At 34.0% G+C, this 20,247-nt stretch overlaps 1 protein-coding gene across 1 annotated transcript in view; it reads right to left on the reverse strand.

The window, feature by feature from the left end:
- FMN1 (formin 1) overlaps positions 1-20,247 on the reverse strand; it is a 134,670-nt gene that overhangs the window by 15,520 nt on the left and 98,903 nt on the right. Inside the window, exon 14 of the mRNA XM_065686635.1 lies at positions 1,452-1,503. Within this exon, the coding sequence (XP_065542707.1) occupies positions 1,452-1,503 (52 nt within the window). The remainder of the gene's footprint in view (positions 1-1,451; positions 1,504-20,247) is intronic.

The raw sequence follows: 20,247 nt of genomic DNA on the forward strand, positions 1-20,247 counted from the left end.
ACATAGGGGCCAAATATTCTTCAGCTGTTCATACCCCTCTACTAAGATAGCTGAGCCAGGAACAGTAATATAGAAATCTCTTTTATCTAGAAATCTCTGCTCAGATTTGTTTCATGTAAGAGCAGCCCTGGTAACATCATGCTCTCTTCTTCCTAACAGAACCCTTCTCCATCCCACGTGTAGCTGATACAGTTGTCCCTGCTTGCTCCAGGATTCTGAATTCCTATACACTCTCACTCTGCCTTCATCCTGACATGTAACTCCTCATCCCCTCTTCATGTTTCATCTTCAGCCCTTCCCCCAGTAGGTCTGTTTTGCTTTCAATCTGCTTAATCTGGGTTCCTGGGCAGCTTTCTGACTTTCAAAATTCACAAATATTTTTAGCATTAATTTGAAAAAGTGAACATTTAGTTAGCAATTGAAAAACTCAAACTCCATTTCAGACAATTAATTCCTTAATTCAACTGTAAATTAAGCGCATCTCCATACCTTGGAGTGTCTACTGTACTCCAGAAAGGCTACAAAGCACCGAGGATATGAAAGAGCCTGTGCCAAAAATGGTAGGTTTTGAGCTAGGTAGAAAGGAAACAAGACAGGCGCCACCCTTGACAAATGAAATGAAGTGGTAAAGCCCTAGCTCACGTCAGTGAAGGCTCCAGCCAATTTAGGCACCTTCTGCAAGCAAAGAGCAATATTTCACTGAAGACTTGAACTGCATTTGGGAAGTGCCTATCTCTCCTTTTCTGATTGTCCAGGAAAACTAACCTAGGTGTCTCAACTAGATGGAGTGACTCTGGGCTTAGAAAAGTAACATTAAAACCCAGATTATCACAGATTTCCATTTAGCAACCACAAAGACAAAATATTGATAAGAAGTTAACAATTAATTTACCCTGGTTGATTTATAGTAGCTCCATAGCTAACACCACAATGTTTAAGGCAGATTCTTCACTCTCACAAAACTGATTTAGTAAACAAAATTATTAGAAATACTAACTTATTAAGTATTTTACTATCTATCTAAAAATCAATTTCTCTCATTTCTTCCCATTTTTCACCTCTTTGGCCTAACTAAGGCACAGATATTCAGGCAATAAAACATCAGGATTTCACCAATTCCTCAGTATACTGCATTCAGCAGCCTAAAGTGCTGAAAATGTTCAGTGACAATGGAATACATTTTTACTACATTAAGTAGTTAATTAGATATTACTATATTCTGTTAAAACTGTGATTCGGTTCAATGTTGACAGCAATTAAAACCTCAAACTTAGTACACTGTTTGGCTAAAAAATCAACTGAACTTTTTCCTGGAAGACCATATGAGAATTTTTCAGAAAGCATATTACTTCTTTGAAGTACAGATCCTTTTTCATATTTAATGCAATCCCTAAGATCAATAATGTCTTTGACCAAAATAAACTGTTAGAAAGCACTAGCAAAAACCTTACCATTTTTGTGCATTTTCCAAACTACTCTCTTCTTTTTTACGTTCTTCTTTAGCTGCCAATGAAAAACATTTAAAAGACATAAATTACCACCTTACTGCTTTAGAGATTCCACAGATTAAACATCTCTTACATTTAAAACTGGACAGGTTGTATGCTTAGTACAATAAATGTGATAAAGGTTTGCTAATATTCAATTTTTATTTATTTCTTGTACCTAAATGAAATGCACACCAATAAAGTGTATTGGATTTGAAAAGTCATTTAAGATCCGTAATATAAAATATAGTCATAAACATTGATCAGAATAAAAAGCAAATAATTAAACTTGGCTTTCAGATTTTTTAAAAAAGAACATTAAGTTGTGTATGTTTCTTTATTGTTGCAGACCAGAACTTACAAATTTAAACCTGGTTTTGCAGCACAAATAATTGGAAGTTCAATTGGAATTGAACAGGTACCAAACACAGTTAACACCAACTGTTCCATATAGCTATCACATTCTGTTCAGGAAGCTGGAAAGTGAAAACATATGCACTAAGTTTTAAGTGTATGGTATGTACATGATTTTTTCAAAAAGCAGCCCAGAGTTTGAAATATGATTAGTCAATCTGAGCCCCTCTGTTACAAAATCCTCACACAAAGTACCTAAAAGGATTTGATTTTCAAAGAATGGGCATTTCTGCTTTTGAAAATGTTTCCTGAGCTGGGTACTTAAGCAAAAGCATTATTTTTTATTAAACTGTTGATCAGTTTTTCTTAATACAGTGGAACAACTTTAGCTGCAGCAGAATACCACATAAGTAAAACAATAATAACACAGAAGTTATTCCTACCCCACATCAGAATAATCCTGTAAGCGCAAATGTTAATATAAACAGAATTCAGACACTTCTTTATACAAAGATAAAGAACTGCATCTTTTTGCTGGCCCATCTATAAGAGTGCATTGGCTGGTTGAAATACAGTTACAAACTTGAGTTCACAGACAAGGCCACTGCAAAATTTATCCAGAAAGATTCCATTTTGTTACAAGGCTACTGACACATAGGTTTGTACAAAGACAGTTAAAGTAATTTAAAAACTGGATTACTTCAGAATATTTGTTGTTAGCAAAACAAATTAATTTCAACAAATATGTTTTCCTATATTGAGCATGAGTGCTGGAGATACTTATTCAGGTTATTTCAGCATGACAAAAGCTAGAAACAACATCGAGTCTCCTTTGCAAGGAAAATGATTAATTCTGCACCATTAAATTCTCCACCTCAAATCTTGGTGGCAAGTCAGCTACAACTGAAACAGGTAAGGCAGCTCTGATCTACTGCTTTCATCTTAGGCTCCTGAGAAATTCAGCTAACATTAACCTACTGTACTTAATTTATTATTTCCACAGCCCTTTCATTTTATATCATTAAAAATAAATATACGTTGGAATTCTGATGGCTCATCATGACACAAAATTAACTACATATAGAAAACCAAAGATGGTTAAAAGCTGAACTGTGTATAAAACTTTATGATTACATTAATAATTCCTTTCTGGTTAAGGAAATGAAAAATTATTAGGTAAGGCAGATTTCCCAACATTCACAGCTACAACAGAAGCTGAATATCCTCAGGCCCCTGCATGTGAACAAGAACACAACAACTAACAAGGACTTAATGTATGCTTATACATTTATAGTAAGAAGGTAAGACCTGACTTACTAGCTTTTATTCGTATAAGAAAAAAATAAGGTAAAATACAGGAAAAGAGATTTCTAATTTGTTACAGAAAGTAGAAAAAAGGTGTGACTTCTAGGAAGGAATACACAAAGTTTACATTAATATAACAGTGTGTGTGTTTGTGCGCCAATATAAGGGAAAAAAGGAAGGAAGAAAATAACAATATTTTCCATATTTTTAACTGTAAAAGCCCACCAAGGAACTGCTTAAAAGCATTTATTTGAAATTTAGATGTTAAGACTTGCTAAGAAAACAAATTAACTCTATGCAGCAAATTCCAAGTAAACAGGAGTTACAAATACCACACAATGTTCAAGACAAGAAACCAGAGGAATTCTCTAATCTTCCATACAATTTCTAAGTAACCTTCCACTCAGAATCCTGCTCTTTTCCTCCTCTCCACAACCTGCAGTGACTAATACTATCAATGCTCTCAGTAACGTTTTCCATGAAACTGTGGTTTTCCTCAACAGCCCTCGAAAACCCCATCGTCAAAATATCAATTCTCACCTTAATTCATGGAATTACTGCAGGCAACTAAAATGAACTACGTAAATTAAAGAACTTCCATCTTCTTATTTCTCTGGTAACACCATATTTGCTTGCTTAGAATTTCCTTTTTGCTGAAGTGGGATCAAACAATTCTTTCATCTGAGACCACATGTTTGATTTCAGTTTCCTCAGTTTCCTTAAGTTAAGAATGAAATAACAGCCATATCAGATTGGCATAGGAGTTCATCTAGGCTAATATCCCGCCTCTGGCAGATACTGAAGCAGGTACTAAGTTAGAGTTAAGGACCAGGACAAACACATGATCTTTCTTCCCCTGAGTGTTTCTCTGCCTCTGTAGTTTACACAAAATGCTTCCTGCAGTGGATGTCATTTCAATGCAATTCTCAATGGATTCTCTCCCAAAAACTTGCTCATTCTCTGCTTCAGTTTTTGTAAGCTTTTTAGCTTCCACAAATTGTTGTGGTAAGTGTTCTATAGCCTAACTATATCTAGCACATATTGTTTGTTTTGAAATGGACTCCTGGTATCACTCTGCTCTGCATATTGGAGAAAAGCGTGACTGCAATCAACAATGAAATACAGTGACTATTGGCATCAGCTTTTTAATTAGGATGCTTTTGAAGCACATTTCCCCACGGTCCCCATTTATTGAGCATTGATTTGGTTTGAAGCTAAGTTATGGTGCTTGCAAACTGATTTCCATTAGGAGGAAACTAAACAGGAAGGTCCACAGCAAACACACTCCGCTACATAATAGGGACAAAAGGACAAAAATAATGCTTAAGCCTTCAGGCGGCTTTGAAGCCCATGAGGTGGACATGTTCACCTCAAATTAAATCTAACTCAAAGCTTACATCTTTACTGTAATCACACTGGCCTCAGCCCCTACTACTCTATCTGCTGATCCAATCCCACTGCACCAAATTATTTCATAATGTAGCCATAGGTATTCTACATTACATGCATACAGATTAAATAGAGGTCCTTAAAAATTATTTCCCATAAGATGCATCTGGTATGGAGACACCCTTCTGTCTGTTGTTAGAGTCATTAGACTTAACCAGGTTTGAAAATGACAGGGAACTACGAAATGTAGAGTTTGCTGTCTGGTCTCACATCTAAATGGAAGTTCTTAATATGCTCTACTGTTTAGATTAGTTCATATCCTGAATAAAGTATCAGATCCTGTCCTATGCCAAGCAGACAATTTTAATCAATGTATCTTCTTTAAATATAGATACAAAAGCCAGGATCAATTAAGAATTTGTGTCTTTCTACAGACAAGATCTTTGAAAGGAAAACAGGTATTTACAAAATATGCAGTTCTAATTTGCTGTAAGAATATTCTTTTACACTAGAGATAGATACAAACCCCGACAACCAGAACCTAGTGTTATTAATCATTTTATCTACCTCAAAGAATAAGAGAATAAATGGGACTATGATACAACGAATTTTTCTTAGAAACCTGAGATATTTCTGGTGACTTCTTTTTACTGAAACGCAAAAACAAGTGTGTGAAGAGTCATCATTTTATAATGATTCTGAGTGACATAGCACTAGAGTGAAATGGTAACTCCCCTCAACTTATTTTTTCTACATGTTCTACTTGCTGAGGATGGACCAGCATGCCAAACACCATTTCAGAATGAAAAATTGACAGAAAATATTTATTTTTAATGGGTCTAATATATGCATAGCAGCTTCCATTTGCAACATAACTGAGACCTCTTCATGGATCAGGCTACTATTAAATAGTTCCTGAAAGAACAAAGTTAAAAAAATATTGGATGATGGCACAGACTGAAAGCTGGAGTTCAGTAACTAACAGAGGCAAGCACAAAATGGTGAAACTTCTTGCTCTAAGAAGGGAGGACAAAGAAGGAAAAATGGGTAAACACAACTGCAAGAAAAACTTCAGTTACTAGTGAAAATTTTTAATGCTTACTAAGTCTGACTAGATAAATTTTCTGTTACGAATTCATGCAAGAAGGATAGTTTACAGAAGCCTACTGATCTAGTTGTACCCATTACAGCTTTTTTATTTTTTCAGTATCTTACCATTTTCAGAATTGAAAGATCTGATGCATAAACTTTTATGACTTTTTGTAGGTTTTCTAAGCATTCTGGAGCAATGACAATCTTCAGAATAATGAGAACACTCAGACCACTAAGAGTTAGGATGAAGACATTAGAACTCTTTGTTTTATATTCCAAGACTGAGTTAAAGTGGTTCAAGAACTTATGCTTCATGAACTTTTAGAGACTGTTAAATTATAGTTTTTTCTGTAGGGAAAGGAAAAAAAAAAAAACCACCTTAAAACAAGGTTTTTGTTTCCCTGCAGAAGAAAATAGGTCTTTTCTGACTCATGTCTTCCAATCAGCCACAGTTAAGACAGAATCTAGGATAAGACATAGACAAAAAAAAAAAAAAAAAAATCCAACCTGAAAACAAAACAGCCAACCAAAAAGTCAAACCAAACAATGCAAAACCAAATCAAAACCCCTAATGACATTCCTCAGTGAACTTTATAGAGCCTGGACAGAGGCTGTTTAAATAATGACAAAAGATTACTATGACATTTTCTAGGCTCACAGGAATTCACCCTCCTTATCAGTCAAGACTAAACCCTCTTAAGAAGCCATGCTGAAAGGTAGTCATAAGATGAAACCCACCCTGGAAACATACTAGCCCTTTAATCAAGGGTTGAGGAAGAAAAGCATATCCTCCAGAGAGGTTCAGTTGCACTACCTTTTTCCAAAGTGCCATATTCTATGACACTACCAAGAGCAAAAATGAGACAAACCTAGAGGTCACGATAAAGACAGTTCAGTAGACGAAGAAAAGGCGAAGAAAAAACAAGCGATGCAGGACAATCACTCACTACCTCTCCTAAACTGTCTGATGCCCAGCCATTTTTTGAGCAATGCCTACCTCTCCCAAAATCCTTTCCCCTCCTTCATTGCTGAGCATGACATGACAGACATGGCATATTCTTTTGGTCTGTTTGAGTCATCTATCCAGGTTGTGTCCCTTTCCAAATCTTGACCACCCCTGGTCTACTTGCTGAGGGGACAGAACAAGAAAAAGAGAAAGCCTTGACAATGTGCAAGCGCTGCTCAGCAATAGCCAAAACACCCCTGTGTTATCAATGCTGTTTTAGCCACAAATCCAAAACAACTCCCATAGTGGCTGCTATGAAGAATATTAAGTCCATCCCAGCTGGACCCAGTACAACAGCACATAGCTATATAGGAAACTCACTGTAGATGAATACTAAGACTGAGATCAACTGGATCATTTGGACAGTTTTTATGCAGGAAAATCAAGTCTAGGGTTTTTTACTATCAAAGTGTCCAGACACTTGATTTATCACGTTAAATGATCTGCAGTTTTCAATGCAGTGTGACATTTTATTGTTTTGCTGATGATAGCAAAGCAAACTTCATGTGGGTAACAATTTATACAAATTGTTCGTAAGTATCATCAACATCAATTTAATCTTTTTATTATTAGTGCTATCATACTATCTAGAAAAAGATAGAGCCCTGCAGAAAAAGGCCATGAACAGAATACATTGTAAATGTTATAAATTAACACTTTGTGTACCATAACATACAAAAATTTAATTCATTACCTGACACTATCAGAATCTACTTTCTTGAAATGTGAATTTCAAAGGAATGGAAATCAAAATAACAGAATCTTTTAAACAAATTAATAAAGTTCAAGTGCAGAAAAAAAAGTATTTACAATAATACACAATGAAAGAAGATGTGAAATCAGAAAACAATTCAATTGGAATACAATGTATTGTATTGTTGACTAACAAGAATAAGTTTGGTACTGAGTATGGAAATTGGTGTTTTAGAATTTTTAAAGACACAGAAATTTAATTTAAATGCTATTGTAACGAAGTTTTAAATTTCATACAGACTGAATACAAATTTAGAACTGTTTTACTTCTTAAAAACATATCTTACAACAAAGCATACAGCAACAGAGGGTATAGAAGTTCTCATAAATTAGGTACAAACAGTAAAAATTAATTTTGCAATTTCAGACATATATACTTTTCACTCTGACTATTGAATAGGCTTTACCAATAACCTTAAAAGTTTTTAGTGAATTACAAAGTTTCAGAAATTCTAGAGGAGGTGTGTATCCTGTTCTAGGCAGAGGTATACTCAAGAAAAATAGACCTATCTAGAACTATACATAAAATCTGAATGTTCTGCTATTGCTACATTATAATATTGAGTTACTTCTAACCCAACTCTATGCTTTGAGATATAATATTAAAGTTAGCTATATAAAAAATAGTTCTTATTACGTAAGAACTGACTTCATATATAAACGCAGCAAACAGAGGAGAATACATACAGTATAAAACATTATTCATTTTGCTTTTTATTGTATTGTATTAATTCAAATTTTTAAAATGCATACTTAATATGACTGCAAATTATTTCACACGGCTAGAGCCCATCAATCTAACATAGGAGCATATTTGTCTTATAAAAAAATATGTAAATATTTCACTGCATGTACAGTACATTGGAATACAAAAAATCCCCAAAGCAAACAATCCCACGCCTACCAAGAGATCTTTTTTCTATGGTATCAGTTAAGCAAGGTCTGGGAGCAACGGAATCAATGAAACATGGCCTACTGTGCCAAATCGGTATTTTAGAGCTAGTTCCCAGATGGATTCATTAATGTTTAATTAAGGGTTGAGTTCATGATACAGCCTTTTTTTCCTTGGAAGGCTAATAGGGTCACTCTTGTCTATTTAGCCACATATTTCTATTGAGTTTTTAGGAGCTTAGTATCTTAGAATCTCTAACTCTGTCACATTTCATCAAAATTGGGCAATGCATTAAAAATTATTGGCAGGGGAACAATCAACAGGCAGTGTTATCACACAAGCCTTGTTTCCTTTACCTCTTCTCTAAATTAGAAAATATCACATTCTTAACATGGGATTTTGCTATGCAATTTTTTTTAGATGGCTTAAAAACTGGTATAGACATCTTAAATCCTTTCAAAACAATCTTCGGAACACTTGCTGCCATGAGGTCGTAATCACGCTTCCCTTGAAACAGTCCTCACAAGTTTATTTTCCTTCGCAGTGGTACAAATTATTTTTTTTTTAAACTAAGAAACCCACACCCAGTGATGAACACGTACAAATGTTTCATTCATACAAAGAGTCCCTGTGCAGTCTTGGGAAGCTGCTTAACAAACAAACAAGTTCGCCTACAAGTAATCAGGAATATTAGTTATCAACTTGTATCTTAGGTACTGAGCAAGGTCTAATTAACACAGACCACACAGAAATTCTTTAACACTATAAAAGATTCAATATTTTTAATGTTATCAAAGCATAACAAATTGTAGACATTTACACACACACAGAGGCACAGAACACCAGCAGAACACATTCAAGCAACACATTAGAGAAAGTGTTTATTATCATAGGTAATAAAAACCTAGGAAATTATGTTTTCTTTTAAAAGTGATAATGCTGTCTATAAATAAGCCAGAAAAAGTGTTGAAGATCATTTTACCAGAACATTAGAGCTAGCTATAAAGAAAAGAATTTTTATATTTATTTTCACAAAGTCCCATACGTCTTAAAATTATGTTTCTTGGTCTGATGATTCTACTGTATTCTGTGAGAGTGGACTTTAAAGTTTAAGCTATTTTTTTCAGTTAGTTTCAACATAAAAAGGTAATTGTTTCATTAAAATTCAGACTAGAATTAGTCTTATTTTCCCATGATCTGGAGTTATTAATTACAAAGCAGTAACTAGCATTACATTTTATAATTTATTCCAATTAAATTATTTGAAACTGCATTCTCTTAAAATGCAATCAAGCCGTTAATCTCTTATTCTTCCACATTTGTGGTTCCAGAGAATAAATATTTTTTAAAGCTTATTAATACTTAACCACTATAGAAATACATTCTAATTTGATTTTCTTTTTAATAAACTGTTATAATGTTATGGTCTAATTCCAAGATTAATCTTTGAGATGATTAAATGTATCTAAACAGTTTATGGAGCTGAAAAATTAGTTCTAATCCTTTCAAACAGAACAAGATTAAGTCCAATCTGTTCTGTGTTTAGGAAAGCTATCCAGACTATCTGAAGCTACAATCTCCTGTTGTAAGCAGAAGTAAAAACTTTAAGAATCAGCATATTTTTATAACAAAAAAAAACACCAACTTTTTAATAGTTGAATGATTATTAAAACCAATAGGAAGCAGGAGGTCTTGTCAGAAACCTAAGAAGAATATATATATATATATATATAAAAACCATTTATTAATGGTGAACCAACTAATCTGGTGGGTAAATAATGAATTATACAAATATAATTAAACTAATTCCAGAAAAGCTTGTGAAATCTGTGGCCTGAAAACTTTTAGGAGAGAAAAGCCATAGCATTGCCTCCTCCTGTGGAATGATAACAATGATTTATGAAGCTATAGTCATTTCTGCTGATTGAGCTCAGTCAATATTGGTTTCACATGATCAGCTAAAGTACAGCAATACGTGATGTGTAGTGGCCCCACATGTTTGAACACACTGGGACATGCTCTTCTAGGTGATCCAAGCGATGGGGGTGGAAGGTTAAAAGCTGCTGCTTTGTTTTCCCTACATTTTCCCCTCATTAGGATACACTCCTCCTGCAAAGTAAGCCACTTCTGGTGGTCGGGAGCAAAGTCTCATTGTAAACGCTCAGCAGGATAGTGGCAAAGCTGAGATTAATTCTCCATAGATTTATATATACCTTTCTCACTGTTGATTGCTTGTACTGTTTCAAAGGTGTGTATGTTGCCTTTTTTTATTGCTGGTTACTGACTTTATTCCAGCATATGGTGGTTGGCGCCATGACACAAAGTGAACATTTTATACTAGAATTAAAGTGGATATTTGACAGTTTCTGTCAGAAAGTTCAGAGCAAAGAATTTGTGAGACAAGATTTATTGCATATTTTATATGGGACACATCTGTTTCTTTGCTGCATTTCTGTTTAAATAAAAAAAGCAATGAAGGTTCTTTAAGAAACAAAGACTGTCAATAAAAAGCATGAACAGAAAAACTACATTATTGAGAGTGAATTTAATCATTCTGACCTTCTAAAAATGTGCTGCATAGAAGTATGACAGTCACCTTCCCCTTTTTGTTCTGCAATATAGATGGGATGGGGGAGGAGAATTCCAAGACCAAACTGATTCTCAAGTACACAGCTACCCATACTTAAGGGTAAATCAAATAAAAATTAAAATAAAATTAAATCTAAGTATTGATATTAGATATTTGCATTTGAAAGCAAGCTGAAATACTAAGGTGGATTTTTGCCTATTTTTTTTTTAGCATCTGTAACTGCATTTTAGTGATGTGAAATGAGCCAAATAAACACTCCTTGTTTTGAGTATTTCTTATAAAACTACAGACCAGCTATAACAAGATAGACAGCAAACTTCTCCACATTTATCTATTGACATCACTGCACCTGATATAGTTTGGTCTCTAAAGTTCAATATTTTAACTTTCATCATATCTGAATCAAAACTGAATTTGGAGAACACCTAGCAGTTTAAGAAAAGAAAAAAAAAAAAATAAAATTGATGCCTTATACAGGAGAAAAAAATTATTTCAATAAAACTGAATTTTTAACCAACAATCTTCCTATTTATAGATTGCTATTTAGTATGAAACCCTAAGATTTAGCTTGAGAAATACGAAATTTGAGTAGGTAGAATTAAATAAGAAAGAACAAGTACAATATAAATAAATTATATTGCTAAAAATCACATATGTTTTTATAAAAAAGCATGTGTGTCTTATTTAACTTCTACTTAAAGAATACACCAATAGAAAAATCACCTCTGTTGGACTACATACATTCCACACAAATAGTTATGAAAGATGCAAATAATATATATACATCATAATATAGGCTCGATTTCCCAAACAAAAATGTAATAATTTCCTTTACAAAATCACAAATATTTTTCAAATATTTAGTTATTATTTTTAACTGGAAGTTCTTCTACAATTTAGATTTAAGCAGGAAAATTTATCCAGTTGCTAATTTGGAAGGCCTGTGAATTGAAACATAATGTAAAGAAGAGGCAAGCTTGGACCTGCAATATTTCTCCTTCATGCCACAAATAAAACCCAGGACACTAACTTTAAGAAAGTATTTTGTTAGGATTCTTTTAATCAATAATTTTACAAGAAACATCAAGGTACATTTAAGTGCAAGGCATACATTTTTTCTGAGCTTGCTTTTTTTTCTATAAACACATAGAAGGCTGTATTTAAAAAAAAAGTATCTCCAAATTTACAAATAAAACCCCTACTGTTCCTCTTATGGGAAAAGGATGACGGAAGAAATAAAGCATGTGTGACACGTTAGGTCATTTAATTCATTCCTAGAAAGCACTCAGATACTACCACAATGAGAGAAACAAGAGTGTATGCAAAAGAATAAAAATCTCCTATTAGTGTAATTTAAGACTGGAAGGTAACAAGAATTATTATTGCACCTACCTGATCTATTTTGTGTTTTTACTGCTTGATTATTTTCTGTTGAAGTCTATGCTGGGAATACCCAGATTTCCCCTCTACCCCCCAGCAGATGTAAACATTTTTAAATGTTCATGTCTATCCTTATTTAAAGGAAATAAAAGAATATGAGTAGTACATAATAGGACCAGCGAATGTGAGTGCAGCAGCTAAGCCATGACTGCAGACTTTCTGCTCATTGTCCCTTTGGGCCTTTATTACCTCATTGTTAATGAGGTACCTCCTATCTCTTGGAAATGGCTTTTACTCAACAATAATAACAGTATTTCTGTTAGATAATCATTATCATGTCTGTGCAAAAGGCAGACAGAAGAATAGAGACACATGATAATGATCATTTAGCTGAAATCCTAAAATATGGAGGTAATTTCAACTGACCTATTAGTAGAGGAGTTAAATATAATTGAGTCTTAGTTGCAGTTTTAATGGACTACCATTTTCATTCAAACTTACCTATAAAACCCACAAAAAATATTTCTGAGGATGGCAATTAACACAGAACTTTATATGTAAACTCATTCTGCTGCAATAACCCAGTTATAATGAGCTTAATTCTTTTTTTTGCCATTAGAACAAGAAAGTGTTGAATGGACTTAAAAAATTATATTCAGTCTAAAAACAATAATATACTTTGGAATTTAATGTATTTGCATCTATAATGGTGCAAGATTCTTTACATCAAATATTTAATAGGATGAGTTATTTTACAACATTTTTGGAAATGTTATCAAATGGCTGGATTTTTTTTTTTTATTTGAAATTTTAATTCTTGAAACAATTTACTTCATTCACTTCAAAACCAAACCAGTGTCAAACTGCATTAAAATGAGAAAGGACTGGCACATAAAAGGCAGGAAAGTCAAAGTTCCCCTATCATGATTTCAAACAGTCAGCTGTCCTGGGGATTCTCTGCCTAAGAACTACCCAATTACATGTAAGGAAAGAAGCTCTGATAAGAAAAGCTTAAATAATCTTAAACATAAATATGCCTTATCCAACTCCCATTCAATTCTAACTCAATGCTGGATCAGGCCCCTTGTGCAAAATTCAAGGTGAGGAAACATATTATAAATATTTACTGATAAACTGTACTGAGAATTCAATAGATAACCCAAACACACCTTTTTTAGAGCATTTTTTTCCCTTTAGCATTATACTCTTTAACATTTAAAGTTTTCTGCTTCTCCAGAGAAGCTACATTGTTGTGCCAGTTATCCCTGCCTGTCCTTGGGCACTAGGATCCTCTTTGATACCAGGTTCCGTTCCAGAGATGGCAACACTGTGAAGGGAATTTTCAGACTGGAGGACGAAAAGACTTTATATGCATGCTTCGTACAAATAGTTATATCATAAAATATACTATACAGTAGCTGAAAAGAAGTCCTTTGATAAATATTTTTTAGACACTTTCAAAATAGCTGACTTGGGAAAAAAGTTTAGATGGCTGAAAAATCCTGATGCTAAAAAGTCTGAATTGATTTACATGCCATGAAAGAAGTATTGATCCAATTAATTCCATACTTACATCTCTTAAAAGAAATAAAACTACTGATTTCTCCACCTCTGTCAGGGTGTTCACAAAGCAGCAGAACAAAGGCATGTTTTTAAATATCTTGTCCTGGCATCTGGAGTATTTAGGCACAAAGATACCACAGAATAAGTTGCAGGAGAGGCTGAATGATGACCTGAAATTAGACTTTTTTGAATTTAGGAGGAGTCTGTCTTTTATCATAGCTGTAATCCTACAACACTGTATCATCCATATGTTTTTACTCCGTCATTTTCCAATTTTGAGAGCCTAGTATCAACCTGGTGCTTTGTCTTTTAACTAGCTTCGAAATTCTCAGATTTGCCCTATGAACACTGTGATTGTTATTCTTGTTCTCAAAACAAATCAACCTGCTACATCCTGTTCAACAAGTTTGGGTGTCAAATTTACTTATCTTTTTTTGTTAGAAAGAATCTTCCTTCTGATGGCTGCTTCCTGTCTGGCCTGCAGGTTTTACCTGTTATCATTGCTTAAAAAAGGCAAACACAGTTTATACCATAACAGAACCTAATCCAGACAGCTCAGATTTTCCGAAATTTTCAGCATGTAGTATTTTTATCAATCATGCTCAAAAGCATTAAAGCAGGATATTCATGTGTTTGCACAAGTACAAAACATAATTGAGAAAAAGATCAACATATAGAGAAATTCTACAGAAATGCATGTTACCGCATAATTACTGAAATTCTACAGATTAAGCATGTTACTGTCATAATCAGTTTGTATTATGATAGCAGTGATGGATATTTCTAAGATTAATCCAAAGATTATGGTATGAAATTACAGCGTCCAGGGGACAAGCATTAGGTGAGAGTGACCAGTGTGATGGTAGGTGTTAAAAGTCTTTTGAGAGCAAGTCTGTTTGGACCTCTCATCATTCATCAAGTGCATTAATCTCTTCTATCCAATCCTTTCCAGTTCTTGACTCTGCTCTTTCCTTGCAGTAATATATTCCATATATTCAAGCACTTGCTCATTAGGTTATATAATCTAAAGTAATAAATCAGTATCACCTTGACATCCTGCAAGGAAAGCTTTGACAGGGATTTAAATTCTATTAGTCCACTGGCTTGGAATATCAGCACAAATAGGGGATGACAAGGATGCCAACAGAAGGGCAAAAGCAGACAAACTCTAAGCTAGTGGAACTGACTGCAGTACAAAGAATAATGACACCAGAAGATAAGTAGATAAACAGGAAATCATCCAGCAAATTCATAAGAATACAGTAAAGAAGAAGAAAACAGCTGGACTAAAGAACACCCTACTAGGATCCCTGTGAAAAAACGAAATATGTAACCTATGGTTCTGTTTACCTGTAAGCCTATGATATGGGCAGTGGAAGAAATACAGTGGAATTGAACAGAAAATAAAGGTTTCAATGAGAATTTAAAGAGAATGCTAAGCTCCCAGCAGCTCATAGCTATTATACTAAAGGTATAAGTAATTCTAGGTATAGATTTTATAACTATTGTATACATCTTCATTTTGTATTAAATCTGTCATGGTAATTCAGTATAACACAATCAAATTGAAAAGAAGATGGAAGGAACTGTTGTCTCTGAGAGATTCTTTCCTTGTCTTCTAAGAGAGGATGAAATTGCATTTTTAATTTAGTCCTTCTAAATTACCTTCATATTACATTTTTTAATGGAGTGTAATGCTCCAATTTTTATACTAAGTCATGATACAGTAGAACTGATTATAGCAATTTGATGTATATCTGTTTCTAAAATAATCAAATGGAAGTTTCCTAAAATGTCATAGTTTTAATTAACATCAGTTTTCAGGACTTTGATGTTGGTAATTCTTTTGGTAGTGTAAGAGGAGACACTCATTTCAGAGCAAATTCTTCTTTGAATCAGCTAAGTGTCAATACTGCATTAGTTAGAGGCATATGGATACAATCACATTCCAGGACACCTTATTTGGTGTCTTATGGACTTGAGGCTATTGTCTAACTATACAATCTCAGTACCACAGCAATAAGGTTCTGTGTGTTGCAGATTCATGCCAATTTATGTAAATCACTCTTTCATCTGTTTAAATACAACAATCTCTGAGTGATGAAAACAGTTGTGACTGTCACAAACAGTTTGAAAGATTAAAGTAATTCTGCTGATGGCATATAAAACAGTGTTCCAGATCTAAACACAAACTTTGCCTGGTCTGTAATGTCATTGCTGGGAAGGATAAAAAGTTTTATGCAAACATTATCATTGCAAGGAAGTATGACATATTTTTCATGTTTGACACTGGACATAAATATCCTCCCACACTGTTTAATGTGAGAACCGCATATGTGTGGCAGAGATAATAAAACATCTCAGTGAAAACAAATGAAGGGGAAAAAAGAGTTATGATAAGTAGAACAGAAAATAAAGCTTTGAAGTGAAAAGTCTTCGTATTTGTACAGTTTATTCACAAAAGGAAGAATCAGTATTTGATATGCAGACTGGATAGTCACAGAATCTTCAAGATTGTCTGATATAAACTGGTTATCTTTACAGAAATATGATTTTTGGTTGATAGAAGCAGCTTCATAATTGCAGGTAAAAAAAATCAGGAAAACTGTAAGATTATTACAAGTGTTATTGCTTTTCTGCTGCTGTTTATACACCATATTTTAACAAGCGGCTGCTACTGAAATGTGATGCTCTTAAAAATTATTCTTGATTTTCCTGCTTCACTTATTCAGCATTAAAATGCTCAAGAGCTTTACAAATATAATAGAACACAAGTATGTAGAATCCAATATGTAGTTTAAGGTAGAGGAGTACACTGGTGGGAAGACAAGTATGTACCATAATTTCATACATAGCTTTAGAATATTTTTCTTTCTTTCTGCTAATATTCTTTTGGGGGAGAGAAGCTGTATTTTTATTGCACATAAACTGCACAAAAGTAAAAATTTAAATTTGATATTTCCGGAAGTCATTACAGGCAAGCTTTACCAGACGACTATGAATAAGGACTTAAAACATAGCATTTACATCTGTTTTAAAACCAGCAATATAATGTTGTCAGTCTATTAAAGGAAGTAAGTGCCAATGTGTATTTCTTGCTAATCTTTGCCAATATTAAAATTTATAAAGGCATATCCTGTTGACAGGAAGAGAGATATAAGAAGTATTACTGTATTCTGAAAATGGTACTGACAGTATAGTGTCTTGGAGTATTCTTAACTTCTGATTCACTACTATTAAATGAGATTAGCATCCTGCTTTGATTGAAAAGTGGTAGAGGTTTGAGCTGGAAAAACGTTTTTGCTGTAATATAAGAAATTATATTACCATCCTCCTATACTCAAAAAACATACAGGGCTATAAACTAGGTAAAGAAGGTTGTTTTCCCTGGGTTGATACAACAAGTGCTATTAGACAAAGAGAATAAATTACCATGCATGAGCATCTATAGGCCAAGAACAGCACTTAAGATGGCATATTTATATACCCAGGAACAAGTAGGAAATAATCAACAAGAAACTGAAAGTCTGACAGCTGAAATATGCTAGAGTTGAAGAGAAGTTAGTGTATAAAATTCTTACATAAAAGTAATTATAAGATGGTATTTTATGTATTGTTGACAAATAAAATAGAAACAAGTAAAGCCTGGTGAAAATTAGTTTAAGATAGCAACAAGTAATGTTATAATAAAATTATCTGAGTAGGGATATTAGGAATGAAAACCAACAATAATTAAATATCTTCCTGGATGCTAGCTTGAAATGAAGATCTAAATGATTTATTACTTCAATTATTTGGTTATAAGAAGTCAACATTTTTTCAACAAGGTTTCACTTAGAACTGTGATCTAAAACTAGTGATTCCTAATAAAGAATCAGTATTTCATCTTTTTTACTGCTGATCAAGTTTGGAAGAAAATAAAGAATTGCAGTATCCAATGAGAATTTATTACTTAAACAGAATAAATTATTTTTTCTGGAAATATAGCTATGAAGGCAAAACTGACAGAGATGCATGAAGACATGAAGACATGGATGGTAAAGGAAGTAACAATTCTTTATGTAGTTGCAGTAACCTACATGAAACAAATTAATGTGAAATTGCTTCAAACATTTGAAAATGCCAGGACCACGCTCTATGCTCTTTAGGTAGACAGGTATGTCATGGAATGCTGCAAGTCCCCCTTTTTATCCTCCCTATTTTCATGTCAGAGAATGTAGCAATTTCAATCAGAGTTTCTAGCTAGCACACTCAGATGATTTTTTTATTATTATATTTCTTAATTTCTTGGTTTAATCCCTCCAAGAATAATACAAAACAGAGAGTAGTTAACATACAAGTAAAGGTGGCTAGCCTTAACCATAGAATCACAGAATTACAGAATGTAATCATATAATTCTTTGGATCTTTGGGACCTTAGAAATCATTTAGTTCCAACCCCGCTACCATGGGCAGGGACACCTTCCACTAGAGCAGGTTGCTCCAAGTCCCATCCAACCTGGCCTTGAACACTATCAGGGATGGAGCAGCCACAGCTTCTTGTGGCAACAGGTTCCAGTATCTCACCACCCTCACAGTAAAGAATTTCTTCCTAATATCTAATCTAAACCTACCATCTTTCAGTTTAATGCCATTTTCCCCGTGTCCTATCCCTACATGCCCTTGTTAGAAGTCCCTCCCCAGCTTTCTTGTAGGCTTACTTTAGATACGGGAAGGCTGCTCTAAGGTATCCTTGGAGCTGTCTCTTCTCTAGGCCGAACAAACCCAACTCTCTCAGCCTGCCTTCACAGAAGAGGTGTTCTAGCTCTCTCACCATCTTCACGGCTTTTCTAATAGAATTTAGCTCTTATTTTCTTTCCTACTGTACTACCTCAATAACCCTCTATGGTACATTCCAACAGGCAAATGAGTAAATGTGGATCAATGCTCCTATTCTGCATCAGAAATACTTTTAAAAGCACAATAGATACCTGCCCAGGTAGCTACTTCAACCTGGCTAGAATTATTAAGAAGAAATCAGCCAGCAGGAAAAATAAGATCTACTGACATTTTCCATGTGGTTGCTAACCTTGTCTGAAAAATGCACTACCTCCTGACATAATACTGTGGTGAGTAGCTTGGCTTGTAACTCTGTTTTTCTATTGTACAGTTCCATAACTGCACAGTGTTTATCTTTTATGCAATATAAGACATACAGCAGTTGTAGCAAAGAATTAACTTAATCAATGTTTCCCAAATGCCAGGCTAGAATTCTAAACACAAGACAATTTCTTTTACTATAGGATTAACCTCAACAGATCTACTCTATTTGACAAATCCCTCCCTCTCCATCTTCCTGTTACCTTGGACACTTCAGTGTACCATGTGCCTTTACCAAATAGCTTTGCTTTCCACTATTAATGATTTTCAAAAACTGTTCTGTCTTGACATCAGACTACTTGCTTCCCAGAGTCTGCTGTAAACTAAACAAATTCCTTTAGTAGCAAAGTCTTCACCATCAAGATACTTTAGAGAAATGAAGAGAGGCAGCCCTGCTTTTCCTATGCTCAATGCCATGAAGCAGGAAGACTTTTTCATTTGCACATTCTAGTATATAAGGAAGGAAATTGAGCCCAGATTAAGGTTTTTACATACTTTCTGACCTGGAACCAGTGTGTGAGATAGCTTCGTATCAAAAGAGGACTATTCTCCTACGCAATTCTGAGCAAGAGTTTAATAAAGTAAGGACCATTCCAAACCAACTATTAATTTCATGATTTCAAAGTTAATTTTGAATACCATGGCAGTTTAAATGGAAAACATTATGAATATAGTTCTGAAAAAAAAAATCCAAATCATACAGTAAGTCCACTGGAAATACAGTGAATGTGTATTAATTTATAATAATTCTTAGCTCTCCATATTATAGTAAAAGTAATAAAATTTGCTAAAAACAACATCATTGAATCTACTAAAGACTATTGCTACTTTAAGGATAACCAAAGCCCTTTTCAAAAGGCATGGGTGTATCAAATACAGCTAATGAAGTATTAACACAGTTTACACATGATGTCTTTCATTTGGGAATCACAAAATACTTGACAAAGATTATCTTTCATTACAAAAAATAGCAAGAATCATTATTTAACATTTTGTTTAGCTACTTGACATGTGATGCTAGAATAGTGAAGTGCTCTCTGAAATAGAGATTAACCAACTATACTAGTATCACATGTCAAGTAGCTAAACTGGGAATAGAACCTAAGGGTTCTGGCACCTAATTCTCTGTTGAAGGCACTAGGCTACATTACATCCAGTTACACAAAACAGCACTGACATCAGCAGAAGTACAGTTTATCCCCTCTAGCATTTTAGAATGTCAGTCTCCATAACACTCTCAGTGTTTTTTGTTACAACACAGCAAGTATAATATTTAATTGGTATTAATTGTAATTAG

Source organism: Lathamus discolor, chromosome 6, assembly GCF_037157495.1.
Source record: "Lathamus discolor isolate bLatDis1 chromosome 6, bLatDis1.hap1, whole genome shotgun sequence".
Taxonomy (NCBI): domain Eukaryota; kingdom Metazoa; phylum Chordata; class Aves; order Psittaciformes; family Psittacidae; genus Lathamus; species Lathamus discolor.